The sequence below is a fragment of the Pseudopodoces humilis genome, chromosome 26, assembly GCF_049639895.1.
Source record: "Pseudopodoces humilis isolate 2021_Gansu_Grassland_sample_001 chromosome 26, ASM4963989v1, whole genome shotgun sequence".
In the NCBI taxonomy this organism is placed as follows: domain Eukaryota; kingdom Metazoa; phylum Chordata; class Aves; order Passeriformes; family Paridae; genus Pseudopodoces; species Pseudopodoces humilis.
Window position 1 is genome coordinate 4284730 of NC_142225.1, and position 15877 is coordinate 4300606.

General features: G+C 50.9%; 1 protein-coding gene across 5 annotated transcripts in view; it reads right to left on the minus strand.

Moving 5' to 3' along the window:
• Nucleotides 1-2959: 2959 nt before the first annotated feature.
• SRGAP2 (SLIT-ROBO Rho GTPase activating protein 2) overlaps nucleotides 2960-15877 on the minus strand; it is a 102877-nt gene continuing 89959 nt past the window's right edge. For all 5 annotated transcript variants that reach the window (XM_088066955.1, XM_014258167.2, XM_014258168.2 and 2 more), the window contains 4 exons: nucleotides 14461-14641; nucleotides 13755-13901; nucleotides 11265-11592; nucleotides 2960-8593 (listed from right to left, as the gene is read on the minus strand). In XM_088066955.1, the coding sequence (XP_087923081.1) occupies nucleotides 8210-8593; nucleotides 11265-11592; nucleotides 13755-13901; nucleotides 14461-14641 (1040 nt within the window). In that variant the 3' untranslated portion in view covers nucleotides 2960-8209. The remainder of the gene's footprint in view (nucleotides 8594-11264; nucleotides 11593-13754; nucleotides 13902-14460; nucleotides 14642-15877) is intronic.

Here is a 15877-nt window from a genome sequence, read left to right on the forward strand (position 1 = left end):
GCTGCAGGAGGAAATGCCTCAGCTTCCTGCTCGACAGAAAAGCTGCCAGCCCTGCAGCCATCCCCCGGCACACCGCTCCTCCGGGAGCTCCGGAGCGGCTGCCAGCGGAGGTTTGGGGAGCAGAGCCGGGTCGGGATCCGTGTGCAGGGTCGGTGCCCAGCCCTTGCTGTCTGTGCTCCACCCCTGCACCGACACAGCGTCACCTGGAAAAGCTGACACTGAGCTCTTTGGGGTCCCTGTCGGGGGTGCGGGGTGGGGTGTGCGATCCAGGGTGGGATGTGGGACAGGGTGGGATGCAGGATCCAGGGTGGGATGTGGGATGTAGGGGGGGATACGGGTTGGGATGCGGGACAGGGTGGGATGTGGGACAGGGTGGGATGCGGGACAGGGTGGGATGTAGGGTGGGATGTGGGATGGGTTGGGATGTGGGATGTGGGTGGGATGTAGGGTGGGATGTGGGATGGGTTGGGATGTGGGATGTGGGTGGGATGTAGGGTGGGATGTGGGATGGGTTGGGATGTGGGATGTGGGATGCAGGTGACACGTAGGGCACAGAGCAGGATGCGGGATACAGGATAAGGTGGGATGCAGGATGGAATATGTAATGTGGGACAGGGTGGGATGCAGAATGTGGGATTCAGGATGTGGGATGCAGGGCAGGATGTGGGATGCAGGATGTAGGATTCAGGGTGGGATGCAGAATGTGGGATTCAGGGTGGGATGCAGGGTGGGATGCAGGGCGGGATGTGGGATGCAGGACGTAGGATTCAGGGTGGGATGCAGGGCGGGATGTGGGATGCAGGGTGGGATGCAGGACGGGATGTGGGATGCAGGGTGGGATGCAGGGCGGGATGCGGGATTCAAGGCCCTCTGCTGCCTGCACCGGGCAGAGCGGGGCTGCTCCTGTCCCTGCTCACTCCGGCTTCACCGTGACCAGCTCAGCATCAAGGCCCCACTGTCAGGAATTACTCCAGGCTGGCGTGGATGTTTCCAAAGGCTCCATCCTCACCAACAAAGCCTCCAAAGGTCTGAGAGTTCACCAGCGTGTGCGGCATCGCAACACCGACACCACTTCACCAGCCTGCGCACAAACTCCACCCCTAATTATCCCTTAATTCCTGTTGAGCTTCATTTTCCCAGCCGCGGGTGGGAGCGCCTGGAAAAGCCTCAGAGCCTGACTGAGGGCACAGCCTGGCCCTTTCCCCGAGGTGATCCAGGGATGCCCGGGGCTGGGAAGGGGCGGCAGGGTCTCGGCAGCTGCGGGAGCGCAGTGACAGCCCGTTTAACCACAGGAAACCTGAAATCGCTTTGATTGAAGTCATTTGGCTGCAGCTCAGCTGACAGGAAGAGAAAGCGACGGGGTGACTTCTTGAAATTGTGTCTAGTTTTATTTTCTATGTGTCCTTAAAGCAGGGCCACCAGTCTGTCCCCATGGCCAAGCCTGGGAGTGCAGGGAATTCACCCACAACACCTCCCTGGCTTCTTCCAGCCCCATTATCCTTTCCTCTGCTATCCTTTTAAAATTCCCAGCTCATTTCCTCTCCATGGATGCCCCATCAGCAGGATTTTCCTCCCAGCTGACTCCCCAATCCCATCTGAACCCCAGGACTGGATGTGCCCACAGGGGATAAACCCTGGTGTGGTGGGAGAGCGCATCTGGCACAGGCTGGGAGAGAAAAAAACCCGGCCTTGAGAGCAATTTGTGACGAGAATTAATTGTTCCAGCTGGTGGCAGCAAAGCCCGAAGAATAAAGGACAAGCAGGAACCTCGAGAGCCCCCCGAGCCCAGCGGTGTCCCCACGGTGTCACTGTGACAAACCTGTGACATTTCCCTGAGAGCTGAACCCTCCCAGAGCTCAGCACGGCGTTTCTTTGTTAAAAACCACAATAATGGGGTTGGTGAGGGAGGCTCGGACCCACCCGTGCTGTGCTGAGGGTTTAAGAGGAAATCACAGCGTCTTCTGCTGACCAGTGCCCAAGGGAAAATCCAAAATCTCTTGCTATCCCTGCCACCTCACTGCTGACTCCTGTCTCATGTTTTAGAAACAAAAAGCCACCACCAGCGTGCCCAGCTGCCTCTGGGGTGATTTGGAGTAAAAATGTGATTTTGGAGTAAAACCATCCCGGATTTCCAGCTGTTCCCTACAAGAGATGTAGGACAGGGAGCTCAGGGATGCTCACCCCAGGGACAAAATGCCTCAGTTAAACATCAAACCTCACTGAAAGTAAGTCATTCCTTTGAATTTTAATAAAAGGAAGCCGAAATGACACAGCCCTGGCACGTTCCCCCTCCACGCTCTGAAAAAGGCCTGAGATGGGAGAAAATGATAACAATTATAAAAATGATAACAATGATAAAAAAATCCATAATCTCAATCTTAAATCCTCTTTCCTGAGACAGCTGGGGGCCCATCCTCTGCAGGAAGATGATGAAGATTTAGCATTTTTAGATCAGGTGGCTGCCAGGGAAGTGTTCACCCCAGGGAACCCTGCTGTGGTGAGTGTGTGCGAGCCCAGGCTGGGGGAACACGGAATCAGGGGTCAGTGGGGTCACAGAAAGAATGGTTTGGGTTGGAGGAGACCTTTAAAATCTCTCTGCATTCCATGGCAGGGACACCTTCCACTATCTCAGGGTGCTCCAGCCTGGCCTGGGATGATCCAGGGCCTGCCCACCCTCACAGGGAAGAATTCTTTCCCAATATTCCATCTAACCCTGCTCTCATTCAGCTTCAGGCCATTGTCCCATCACCACATCCTTGGTGTCCCCCTCCTCCCCGTGCCCACCGTGTGCTCCTGGCTCCTTCCTCACCTCCAACAACATTCCTGGGCATTCCAGAAGCCCCCTCAGACCACACTCCCCCCCTCTGTCCCTCTCAAACCCAGGACATCACACACCAGCACCCTCAGGTCAGTGTTTCCACCATACCCAAAACATTTATTTCTCCAAAACTATTGCTAATGACAATGGATACATTTTGTTGCCCCAGTATGGATTTAACACTTCCAACACATCGACTCCTAATACTGTACAATACTGTACCAAAAAGGGGGGAGGGGAAAAAAAACCAACCAAACAACAACAAAAAAAAGGCTGTACCTCCATATTGTACAGAGTTCTATGTACAAAGTACAATTTTACACAGTTTAATATATACACCATATATATATTGGTGTAGAAGACATGAAACAGTGGAAACTTGTTTTAGCAAGAACACTCCATCCCACCATGACACAACCGCTGTTGACAACCCCAGGTTGAGACAGAAAACCACAATTCCTACGTTTTGCAACCCGCTTTTCCTGCCTCAAATCAGAAAATGGATAATTGGAGATCAGAGATGGATTTCAGCCATCGCCCCGTCTGAGCTACATCGAGCTGGGCTTTCGCAGGAGCTGCTGCTCACGAGTATTGCTCCAGCAGTTTGGCACACTCACGAGCCCAAGCCCAGGGCTTGGGTTGTTCTTCACGTCTCAGCCTGGAGGAAAGGCTGGTGGAGTCCAGGAGGAAGGTTACCACAGTGCCCACCTACGATTCCCGCTGCAAACTGCCCAGTGTTTACCCTGTGTGATGCTTGGCAGATCAAATATCAGCACGGCAGGAATCTGCCTTCCCTCCCCACCTTCGCCTCTTTTTGGCCCATCGTTGAAAAACACTTTCACCCCAAACTTCGTTAGAGGAAGCACAAAATTTAACAGGAAAAAAAAAAAAAAACCCAAACCAACAAAACCCTTGCATTTTCCAGGCCTTGAACTGCAGTTTTGGCATCTCTAGAACCACGCAAATGGATGGTTTGCTGGCTAGAACCGAGCCTGGAAAAGAATTCATCTGCCTTCTGGTGGGCGGAACCGCTTGTGCGTGACACAGCCGGGGCCATCCCGGCCCCGCAGGCACCAGGCAGAGGGTCAAGTATTTCTATTTTTATTTCTTATTTTCAAGTACCAGGTTGTCACACAGACACAGAGACACAGAGAGCCGATGTGGGAAGAGCTCAAAGCCCAAAGTTCAGTCCATGAAGTGCTCGGTGTTTCCCCAGAGCGTCCCTGGGGAAGGACGTTCCCTCCTTCCCACCTCTTGTGCTGCCAGCACTAAGGAACAGCTTTGTGCCCCCAAATGCATTCGTGGGGCGTTAGCCAAGGCCAGATAAGCCCAAAAAAAGGGCTGGTTACTTTTGTGAAAGCTAAAAATCTCGAAATAAATAAATCCCCGGCTTGTTAAGCTCGATTTTCTGTTCTGGACAGGCCCCAAAGCGATGGAAATGCCCCAGTGCTCCCGTTTTCCTGGGGTTTTGAAGCAGTTTTTGAGGCGGTTTGGCTCACAGGTGAGTTCAGTGTTTGGGGGACACCCCGGGCTTGGTCCTGCCAAGCACAGGTGCCCCTCACCTGGGGACACAGAGCCACCTCCTTCCTCTCCCACCGTGCCCAGGGGCCTGAGCTCAGCCTCTCGTGGAATCAAACCGTCCCAGTGGGGATTTTTGGGGCGTTTTCCCATCAATTCCCGATTCCTCTCTGCGAGCATCACCTCCTGGAAGTGTCCCCTCCACACGGAGCCCCCAGCCCACTCCCCAGGGAAGGATCTGCGGTGCTCAGAAGCGGAGACGCCGATTTTTGCGGAGGAAAATCTCCCAAAAGCTCCGTAAATCCCCAAACCTACGCCACGATCCACTGGATTTGAGGTTTTTGACACAGAGAAGAAGAGAAATAAGGCAGCAAACTCCACCTGCAAGGAATTTCTCCTGTCCCAGTATTGCTGGAGCTCTTCCAAGTGCGCCGGGTCAGCCCCGTACCCAGTGCAAGGTGGGGAATTAAAACAGATGGGGTTTCTTGCCAAGCTGAAGTGTTTTGATTCAGTAAATAAATTTATGAGAACTCGGTTATCTTAACCTACTTTTGTGCAAGAACGATCTTGCCTTAAAAAAAGAAAAAAAAATAATAATAAAAAAAATAAAAATTAAAAAAAAAAATATTAACAAAACCTCCCAAAACCCGACACATGAGGTATTCAGCACAGGAAACCCAAAGACTCCTTTTGAACAGGTATCAAAATACAGACATATACAACAACTTTTTGTTTGTTTGTTTGTTTGTTCTGCTGTCACAGTGCACTCTAATTATTTACTCATTTTCATTGCAATAAAATACCCAGTACAGATAAACTGAGAGGGTTTGATTGTGTCCCACTGCTCGGACATGAAGGACAAATTTACAATTCATAAACTTTGGATGACCTCAGAGAGGCAGAAATTAAGCAATGGTTAAAGCACACTGCTCCATTCCCAACTAGGGAAATAACCCAGAAAAGGTCTGAGCTTCAGAAACCATTCAGATTGATCACCTAAAACCGTATTTTGTTTTAAAAGTGTTTTGTTGTTTGTTTTTTGTTTTTTTCTCTTTTGGATTATTTCAATCCAACACCTGATGAACAAGGTTCATACAAAGCACTATGGAACAGACAGACGTAATTCCAGTTACCAAACACTTCTTTCGTCTTTTATATTTGACACAACAAAAGTCACGACAAGAGGATTTCTGTGGAAGAGCTAAAAATTTCCTTGGGATGCGAAGATGTGGAGTGCCATTTGTGCCTCCCCAAGCAAAGCACGGCGTGCTCCTCTCCCGGATCCGCAGGGAGGGAACATCCCCAGCTGCTCCTTCCTCCCTTTCCGGCAGCGACTGCTCACGAAACACTCAGGGCACACGTCCTCTCAGCCTTGTGCATTCACACAGCCAGGCTGACAAGCTGAAAAATCTCCTTTTCCCCCCGTTATTTCACGTGTGATTCTCCGGTTTCACCGCCCTGCTCTCTTCTGAGGAAGAGGAAGGACGAGCTGCAGCCTGTCCTATTGCTTGTGTCAATCACAGTGCACACCACAATTCCAGTTGAGTTGCTCCATATCCAGGTGATCCTGCCAAGCACCTTGGCAGCAGGATTGTCCCAGAGCTGTGGATGCTAGAGAAGCACAGGAATAATTCAGATACAGACAGTTGCTGTTACAGTAACCTGAAGTCTTTTTTATATATATTTATTTTTTTTTTTTTTCGTTTTGTTTCCATCTAATTCCACACTTCAGACCTTGAAGCTGGAAAAGAGCAGCTCCTCCAATGTGCTGTGCGTGGCTGAACACTTAATTCTTAGGAATATTGAATGCTAGGCATAAAAATATAAAAAGAAAATAAGGCATTAAAATGAGGCAAAGTCAATTTACAGAGATCCTGCTCTTGACACAGATTAACTTCGGTCACTCGAGACCAAAAAAAAAAAAAAAAATAAAAAAAGAAATCAAAAAAACCCAAAAATTCTTACTAAAAAAGGAAATGCCAGAAAGTTCTGCCTGAGCAAAAAATTACGAGTTTAATCATTTTATTTCTTTCTTTTTTCCCCAAAATGAAGAAGTGATTCCTTGGTGGTGGAAGTCCATCAGAACCTGAGAGCAAAGGTCGCTGGTGGCACTGGTGGCATCTCCTGGAGGGGCAGGGACAGTCACGCTCGTACCGTGGGGCTTCCCCAGGAAAGCTCAGGAGAAATGGGGAAAGGAGAAATGTTCTCACCAAAACCTTCCCCAAATTCTCACGTGTCCTTCATGCAGGGCCCAGGGGAAGCTGGCTTTTTTTGGAAAGTCATTAATTAGGGATTGATTGCTTCTGTAGAGAGGGGGATGTGCGTGTGGGGATGGACAGGGATGCACGAAGACCCCGTTCCATTTTTCCAAGTAACATCCTAAATGCATCAGGAAAGGACATTTCAGCAACTCTTCTTTGCTTCTTCTTTTTTCACGTGCCAACTAAAGTGACTTTGCAGTCACCAGGAACCCAGAAACTGAAAGGAAACTCGGCTTAAAAGGGTGAGAAGAATGACTTTCCTTATCTGGTCCTGTTTGACGGAAGCCTAAGAGGTGCAGCTGGTCTGAAATCCTGGAAAAGCCGAGGAATGAGGCGAGCTGGGGGTCAGCCAGTCTGCACTCCTCTCAATTATTAAATTAAATTAACGCCAGAGAGCTCCTGGCGGAGTACAAACGAGTCCGTGGGTGCTGCTGGCTACGGATAAATACAAATAATAGCAAAGAATTCATTCACAGGTCAGTCCTGCGTGGAGCAGGAGGGAAGCCACTCCAGAGGTGCTGTCACCTGCCTGTCCCCAGCAGAGCTCCCTGCACTGCTCTATAAGAGCAGAGGTGCCCAGGGCAGGACAAGGCAGGGAGCTGGAGAACTCCTGAGCGGAGTTTTTACTGTGCCTGGCGCTGGGCTTGGGGTCAGGATCTGTCCTGAGGAACGGGCAAACCAGCAGAGTGTGTGTTGGGGGTGGGGTCCCAGCAGAGCACCTCCTTCTCAAAATGATCTGGGTTGTGTTTTTCGTACATTCAGTCTCCCGGGAGCAAACAGCGCGTCAGAGCCCACGGGCTGAAAGTGACACTGGAAACGAAAAAACTGCTTTTAAATATGGGAGAGCAAAGGGGGAAACCAGTGAGGATTGTCCATAAGCAACAACTGGGCTCTTTCTTGTGCTCCCAGCCCTCAGGAACGTGTTTGTTTATATTTGCACAGACACATCTTACGTAGAACTCCACAAAATCTACGAGTGTTCCAGAGTAAACTGTTTTTTCCATGACAACTAAAGCATGAGGCTGGATGGCCAAAGGCTTTGGCCCTGAGGGGGAGGAATGGGGAGCAAACAAACAAAACCAGAGGATGTGATGGAAGTCGAGACAGACCCTTAACCACCGTGGCACCAGCGGGCGAGGGAATAATAATAATAATAATTATAATTATAATAATAATAATGCACAAGAAACAGGCATGTCCAAGCTCCACGTAACCAGTGGCACCAAAACATGCAATAGACTAAAATCTATCCTATTGTTTCCCTGTGGTAAATGAAACACAGAATATAGAAGTCACTACACCAGTATCCAAAAACAGGACACCACCAAATGTTCCTTCCAGCGGCCGAACACTTGAACAAGGCATCGAAACCAAATTCCAGCTCATCCCTTGGTGTTTTCCTGCTCAGCTTCACAGTGGATTGTGGATTGTGGATTCCCCAAGCGTGGCAGGAGCTGTCCTGGGGACGTGGCACGAGGCTGTCGCCGCTCAGGAGCAGCTCACGACCCACCTTCAGCCCAAGCGTTCGTTAAACAGGAATTTTAATGTCTTTGACAGAGTTCTCTTCATCTGGAACAGCAGGAGTTGTACCCAGAGAGCAGCAGGGAGTGGATCAGACAGTACAGGACTTGTCAGGGGGCTGCTGGGGCGCAGAGGAGGCCACGCCGGGGCTGGTGGCGCTGGTTTTGGGGAACACGGCGGGCTTGGGCCGCGTGGCCGGCGGCTTCACCTGCGTGGCCATTTTAACAGACTTGACGGGCCTGAAGGTGCAGGGAATGTCCCCAGCCGTGCTGGCACTGCGCTGGAACGGGGGCTCAGCGTCCTTGAGCAGCTGGGTGTGCAGGGGGCTGGAGGGCTCCGAGGTGGGGGCCACCACCGGGGACGTTTTCAGGGGCTCCAGGGTGTCGAGGACGACGTCGGGCGTGTGCTTGACGCTGCTCTGCCTCTCCAGCTCCCGCAGCTCGTTCAGGGCCGAGTTCATGGTGGCTTCAATGTCCTGCAAGCACAGCAGAGGAGCCCGGTGAAGGCACGGCCCAGACACACAAATAACCAGACAAAAGGCAGATTCTGAGAACATTTTTGTTTTCTAAACACCGACCTCGGGTCAAGGACCAAACTGTGCAGCGCCGCATCCCGCGGCCAATAATCACTAACATTTTCCAGCAACGGGGAGCAAAATAATTGCTAGCGCTGCCTTGATGCTAATCTGGCCCTTCACTGCTCCTGATGCTGCCCAGGCTTCAGAGAAAAGCCCCAGACTGCAGCAAGGAACAGAAACCAAAGCACCAGTGCCCATTCTTGCGGTTTTGTTTGGCACGTGAAATTCGGGAGAGTAAATTCCTGATGGCCTGGACATCGGCTGATGGGCCACACACTGAATGTTGAAATCCTCGTGGATTGTTGGTTTTCCTGCTGAGTTGTTCCCAGAAATGTATTTCACAGGACTCAGAGTTTTAGAAAACACGGAAGATGCCAGAAACACGTGTAGAAACCAAAACTGGCCCTTCTCCTTCCTCTTAAAAAGTATTACAGCTATTAAACAGATAAATACAAAGAGAACTTCTGAGCTAAAACCACGGGGTTTTTGTCTCAGGGCATCCACACTGTCTGCTGGAGAGTCCAGTGGTGCACAGAACTCCCTGGGGAGCAGGAGAGCTCAGCCTGGCTGTGACTCACACTTTTGGCTGCAGCTTTCCAGCTTCCTCAGAGCTTTTTCAGGGGGTGGGGAAGGTAAATCAGTCAAGGGATGGTGGAAGAAAGCAGAGGCAGAAATCTGACACCTCCCACTCTATCTTGAGGCCAGGCAGATTTTCCCTTGTGAAGTTGGGGAAATATGTAAGATGGTTATTGGATGGTGTTCGAGCAGATACTACAGAGAAAAACTCTGATTTAACACAGCTTGGGTTTTTCTCCCTCCTCTTTTTTTATTTATTTCCCCCTCCCCTTTCCTTTTTGTCCCCAGACTCTTCTCCAGTGAAACAATGGAGCGAAGGTTCTGGCAGGGAGAGGAGACAGAACAACTTCAGTCAGAGCCTAATTGAAAAAACAAAGAATCTGATTTATATCAACCAAAGCCTCGGAAGGAGAGGGAAACACCAAGACAACAGGAGCTGTTCACTACATTTTCACTGTAACAATTGGGCTCAGGGTACTCAAAACGGCAAAATACAAACTCCCATCAGCATTAAACCCATCGGGTTTTAGTGTGCCCCTTATTTATGACTTTATTATGATTTCTGTCAATAAAAATCCCGTTTGATTGTCACGTATTTCCCCCCAGCTCCTTGGGAACCTGCAGAGCCCCGAGCCAGGCAGAGCAGTCAGGTCTCCCAGGGCTGGTTTTGTAATCCGAGCCCGGAGCATTCCTTGGCTCCAGCCAGAGCCATCCATCCCACCCTGCCAGCAGTGGGTACAGAGAAATGCAAGTGCAGGCAAATCCACCCGGGAAAAGCCCTGCTGGAAGAGGGAAATGGGTAACTTCACACCTTTTGGAGCCAGCCCCGACTTCAAGGCCCTTGTGTAAATAACAAACTCCTGAAAACCAGCAGGGCTGCACTCAGAGCTGGTCTCTGATCACACCCTGAGCCCTGCAAGATGAGGACGCCACAAGTCAGCAGCCTGCACGGTTAAATCCACAGTAAATACTTCATTTCTCTCATGTCCTGCAGTTATGACTGCTCAATTCTCTGCTGACAGCTCTGGAATCTGTGTCACTTTCTGAAACGGGTGTTTTTAGTGTTGAGATTAAATTCTGGGTAACGAACAGAGCCAAGTTTTAACGGAGGAAGGACCTGACTCTTTACCTCCCCTCAGGAAAGCAGCGCCTTGCACATGGAGAGGATGAAAACCCAGACTGGGGCTGTGCCCTGAGTTAATATCGCACTGAGAGAATCACAGAATGCTTGGGGTTGGAAGGGACCTCTGGAGTCCAAGCCCTGTCCAGGCAGGGTCACCTGGAGCAGGTGACACAGAAACTCATCCAGGTGGCTTTGGGGTGTCTGCAGAGGGGGAACTGCACTCCCTCCCCGGCAGCTCCAGGGCTCTGCTGCTCTCAGGGACAGAAGCTCTTCCTCACATTGAGGCTGAACTTTTTGTTTGATTTTAACTTTTTATTTTATTTTAATCCGTGGCTCCTTGTCCTGCTGCTGAAGAAAGCCTGGCACCATCCTTGGGGATATGGATGGGATTCATGGGATGGGATTCATGGGATGGGATTCATGGGATGGGATTCATGGGATGGGATTCATGGGATGGGATTCATGGGATGGGATTCATGGGATGGGATTAGTGGGATGGGATTCGTGGGATGGGATTCGTGGGATGGGATTCGTGGGATGGGATTCATGGGATGGGATTCGTGGGATGGGATTAGTGGGATGGGATTCGTGGGATGGGATTCGTGGGATGGGATTCGTGGGATGGGATTCGTGGGATGGGATTAGTGGGATGGGATTCATGGGATGGGATTCATGGGATGGGATTCATGGGATCCCCTCTCAGCCCTCTCCTCTCCAGCCAGGCCCAGCTCCCAGAGTCTCTCCTGATCCACAGGATTCCCTCCTGGGGAACGGACATGGGATTAAACCACACCTCACACTCCAACAGCTCCTGCACCCACATCCCCGAGCTCCCCAGGCAAACCCCTCGGGGCAGAAGCCGCTGCTGACCTGTGCAATGACCTCGGGGTCCATGGGCCGGTGGTTGTTGAAGCTCTTGGACCTCCCTGCCGTGACAGCCTTGCGGATCTGCGGGCTGTCCATCCTGCTCTTCAGCGACGAGTGCCGGCTGATGGAATTGAGGCTGCCGTGGCCACTGATGGAGCATTTGTCTGGAACCTCCTTGGGAAGACTTTGGCTCATAATGGGCTGAGATGAGGGCCTGGAACCGGCTATGGCTCCGGGGGAGGCTGGTTCTGCCAGGGAACTACCTAGGCCGTGGCTGTCACTTTGACGGAACGCTCTTCTGATGCTGCCTGACTCTGGTTTCTTTCTTTGCCTTCAGTCACAAAAGCAAAACAAGTCAATACAAGCAGGTACAGGGCTGTCATTTGAAGATATCCCCCCAAAAAACAACACACAGGACAATGGGAAGAGACACAGAGGAGCCCAGATTACAAACAGACCCGGGGGGTTGAGGAGTGATTGCGGTACAGTGAAATAATTATAAATTATGAATCATTCCAGTTTCACGCTTCTAACAACAAGACTGAGTCCTGGCAGCTGTGCACATTCATAGCAAAACCAGAAAACTTGGGTGGAAAGTGATTAACTTGGTCAAGAGGAGAAGAATTTATACTGGAACAAAAAAAAAACAAAAACCAACCAAAAGAAACAAACCCTCTGTGCCATCGACAGGTTTTGATGATGTGTTTTTATTACATTCCAAGAGCAGAGCTACAATCTTTGACAGTATAAGTCTACTAAGCTCCTGGCCCAAGGCATCAAGTTATTATTTTCAGAGATCAGCAAGCAAAGACCCCCAGTTTGGGGCTAATGATCATTTCCAATGTTTGCTGGTGGTAAGAGATGGTTCTTTTTCATGGCTTTGGCAGGACCACAAGGCATTATCTATGCAGGGCTACAGATAAAACCAAAGGGATGATGTCAAATGGATGAACTGGTCCAAAGAATTTAGTTTCTGCCCCAGCACCATGAGGTCTGACAGCACGATTCCACTCAAATCATGGGAAGGCCAATGCAGCAGAATACTTTATGCCATAGGTCTGAAGCTTGGCATCCATTATACAGGGAAGGATCCATTTATATATATATAGCACCAGCCCCATGAATAACTGCAAGAAAGTGTTAACTCCAGTAGGATTTTGGCATCCAAATAATAATTCAGTGGGTGGCACAACTGTCATTGCGAAACCATCTGATTTAATTTTGCTCAAGTCTGTTCACACATAGGTCAGGAGATTCATTCCTAAAGAAAAAACAACAAAATGAGTCTTATGCTACTTATTGCTAAATATCAGGTTCCCTAGTAAAGGGGAAAAAACAAAACAAAACAAAACGAAAAAACAAACCCAAAACTGGAGTGGACATTCCCCAGGCTTCTAAAAACCACTGCACACAACTCTACCAAAGCCAGCAGATGGTGAAGCTCCAGCACAGGTCTGTTATTACACAAATCTCTCCATAACTGCCAGAACAGCCACTCCAGTGGCTCAGACAGCAAATATCATAAAAGAAAGCCCAGATCCCAAGCTGATGGAGATTAACACGGCTTCCCAGATATCACTGGAGCTCTGCTGAATCCCAGAAGGAAGGACCAGGCTCTCTAGGCCATGAGCAGGGACCAAACCTTTTAAAAGGATGCATTTGTGTTAATGCCTTTATAGACTACATTGTGTTAAATTAACTGAAGGTTAAGAACATCCCCTCCCATCAAACTGCAATTATCACATAATACCTTCACTGCACAACGGAGAGAGGTGGAGGTTTTTAACATGAAGGAAAATAATCAGAAATATATGGGGGATAAGCCTGTCTAGGAAAAAAAATGATTGAACAGATCATGGAATTTAGTCTGCTCCTGGCTCGATTCTCCAGCTTTTTGTTATGTTGAGTGTTGGCTAAAGCAACGATTTCTGGTGGAGGAGGCAAGGTTAGAGCAACAGGGGGTTGTGCAGTTGCACTGCAAGCATATGGTTAGTAACCCGAGGTGAGGAGTGCTGCAGAAACAAAGGAGTGCTCCAGGCAGTGCCAGATGGAGGGACTGCAGGTATGGCATTTATCACAAACTGGGACACGGCTTCCTGCAGGAATTGTCCCCCCACCCCACCCAACAGCACGTGGTGAATGTGGAGGAGACGTGACAGATGACAGAACACGAGGAGGGATGGGGACAACGAGACGAGATCTCAGCCCAGCGCTCCCCTCCCTCCCTCTGCCCGCTCAGAGCACGGAACAGGGCGGGTTTGGGAAAGCAGGACCAGATGGCACCTTGGAGACAGGGAACAGAAACCAGGGGGGCTTCAAATGAGCCACGGCCACGCCGGTGACAGAGAGGGGACAGCAAAACATGAGTTAAGAGAGGGGGAAGCAGAGAAAAGCGGTGGCAGTGCTTGTTAATGAATCTTTCTCAGGGAAGGAAGCATCTCACTGGACTCAAGCTCTTGACAGGCAGGGAAAACAAAGCAAGGCTGCTCTTACTTGTTGATGTTTGCAAGGTAAATATCCGCGACGTGGCCCCCGCTCGGGCAGCTGGCACCGGCTCTGGCCGTCACTTTCTCCTCCGGTGGCTCAGAATTTATTTCTATTTCCGACTTCGGACTGGACCTTTCCGACATCCCATCCTCGCTAGGAAGGAGGAGGGGAGGGTGTCACAACCACAGCAGGGGCAGCAGGGCTGGATTTGCAGTACAGCTCTATGGCAGCACGGTGTCATTCCCACCCCTGAATGGTCCCCCTGGAAGGGATCCTAATCGTCTTGTCCCACCTCCCTGCTGTGGGCAGGGACATCTTCTGCTTCCCCAGGCTGCTCCAAACCCCGTCCAGCCTGGCCATGGGCACTTCCAGGGATCCAGGGGCAGCCCCAGCTGCTCTGGGCACCTGTGCCAGGGCCTGCCTGCCCTCCCAGGGAATCCCTTCCAATGCACCCAGCCTAATCCTGCCCTCCTGCATCCTAAGGCCATTCCCCCACGTCCCATCACCCCTTGTGGAAAATCCCCTTCCTCCTGAGCACCTGCCTGCCGTGATCACTCTGGAGATGCCAGCCGTGCCCCTTCAGCAGACACCACACACCAATCCTTTCCTCCCCCCTCCACCTCCCAGCGCGTGACCAGCCGAGCTCTCCGCGGCGCCGTGGCCACGCAGCCCCGTGCCAGGGCGGCTCTGGAGGCTGCAGGGGGGCACCTACGTGTCCTGCACCACGATGTACTGATGAGGGATGAGGCCGTCGATGCCGTTGTGCCGTCCCTCCCACCAGTCGTCCGAGGCGCGCTGGTACAGCAGCAGAGACGCGCCTTTCTTGAAGGACAGCTCCCGTGCAGTCCTGCCCAGGTAGTCAAACTTGGCTATGGCCTCGATGGGCTCGCTCTCTAGGAGACAGGAGGGGATAAACAAACACCTGAGCAGCCAGCACTTTAAACCTGCCAGAAAGCAGAGCAGGAGGGGGACAAACTGCTCCTTCTTCAGGAGGGTTGGAAGCTCAGAGGACTCAGAGGGGAACCCCTGAACTTAAGGATGCTGCACCTTTCACCCTTTACCTCATCCCTGCACGGAGACACATTTTTATTTTCCAAGCCCTAAATGCCCCCACACAGCAGTCCAAGCCAACAAAGATGGAAATGGCAAGGGCAGAATTAGGGGTTCATTAAAAACAAAAGGGTTTCAGGGGTGGGAAGCAATCAGGTACGTTCCAGACAAAAATCTGCCCGTGGTTCACTTCCTTAAAAGCAGCTGAAGTGAACCCCCTGGGCAGGCAGGGGAGGGAAACATCCTCTCATTCCAAGCTGCTTCAGAAATAAAGCATTCAGAAGGAAATTTCTGCTGCCTGTGAGGCTCACCTGAGGCAGGAGAGCGGAATTCTGGCACGGTGGGAGGCCCTGCTGTTCCTCCAAGGGTCATGGAAGCAAAGGAAAACATCCAGGGCCTCCAGAGCCGGGCTTGGTGCAGGGATGAGGACACAGAGCATCCCTGGGATGTTCTGTGCCCACTCCTGCAAAGCTCACACAGGAGCTCCAGCCATGCCCTGCCACTAATCCAGGTCCCTGCAGGACTCTGATATTGTACAGAGGCACAATAAGGGCATTTAAGACACTCAGGGAAATCAATGTGGAATTCCCGTGGATTATTTTTAAGGCTCTGAAAAAAACCCTGCCACTGTTGGAGTGTAAATGTGTATTAAGGCAGCTCCTGGTTCTGGGCAGGGATCAGGGGAATGGAGATGAGCTCAACCACACAGCCCCAGTGGGCTCCCTCTAATTACTTTAAAGGAGCTTTAATGCAGCCCAGCAATCCATGGAAATGGAGTTCTTTCCTGGAGAAAAGAGATTTGTGGTTCCTCTCCCCTGATCAAAGAGAGATCTGCTACTGCACACAGAGATCTCTGCACCACAGGAAGCTTCAGTCTACAGTGCAGGAGAAAACTGAAACGGGCTGGAAGGCCAAATACCAGGCACAGCTTTTCCAGTTATTCCCTGGGAGAGGATATGCTCCAGAACCGGCTCTGGAGCTGCCTGTAGGCTGCAAGGTGGCAGCAGGGCTTGGGAAAATAATGGTGTAAATCCACCTGAGGCAGCTGGAGCGCCTCAGCCAGGCTGAGGGAGCAGAGC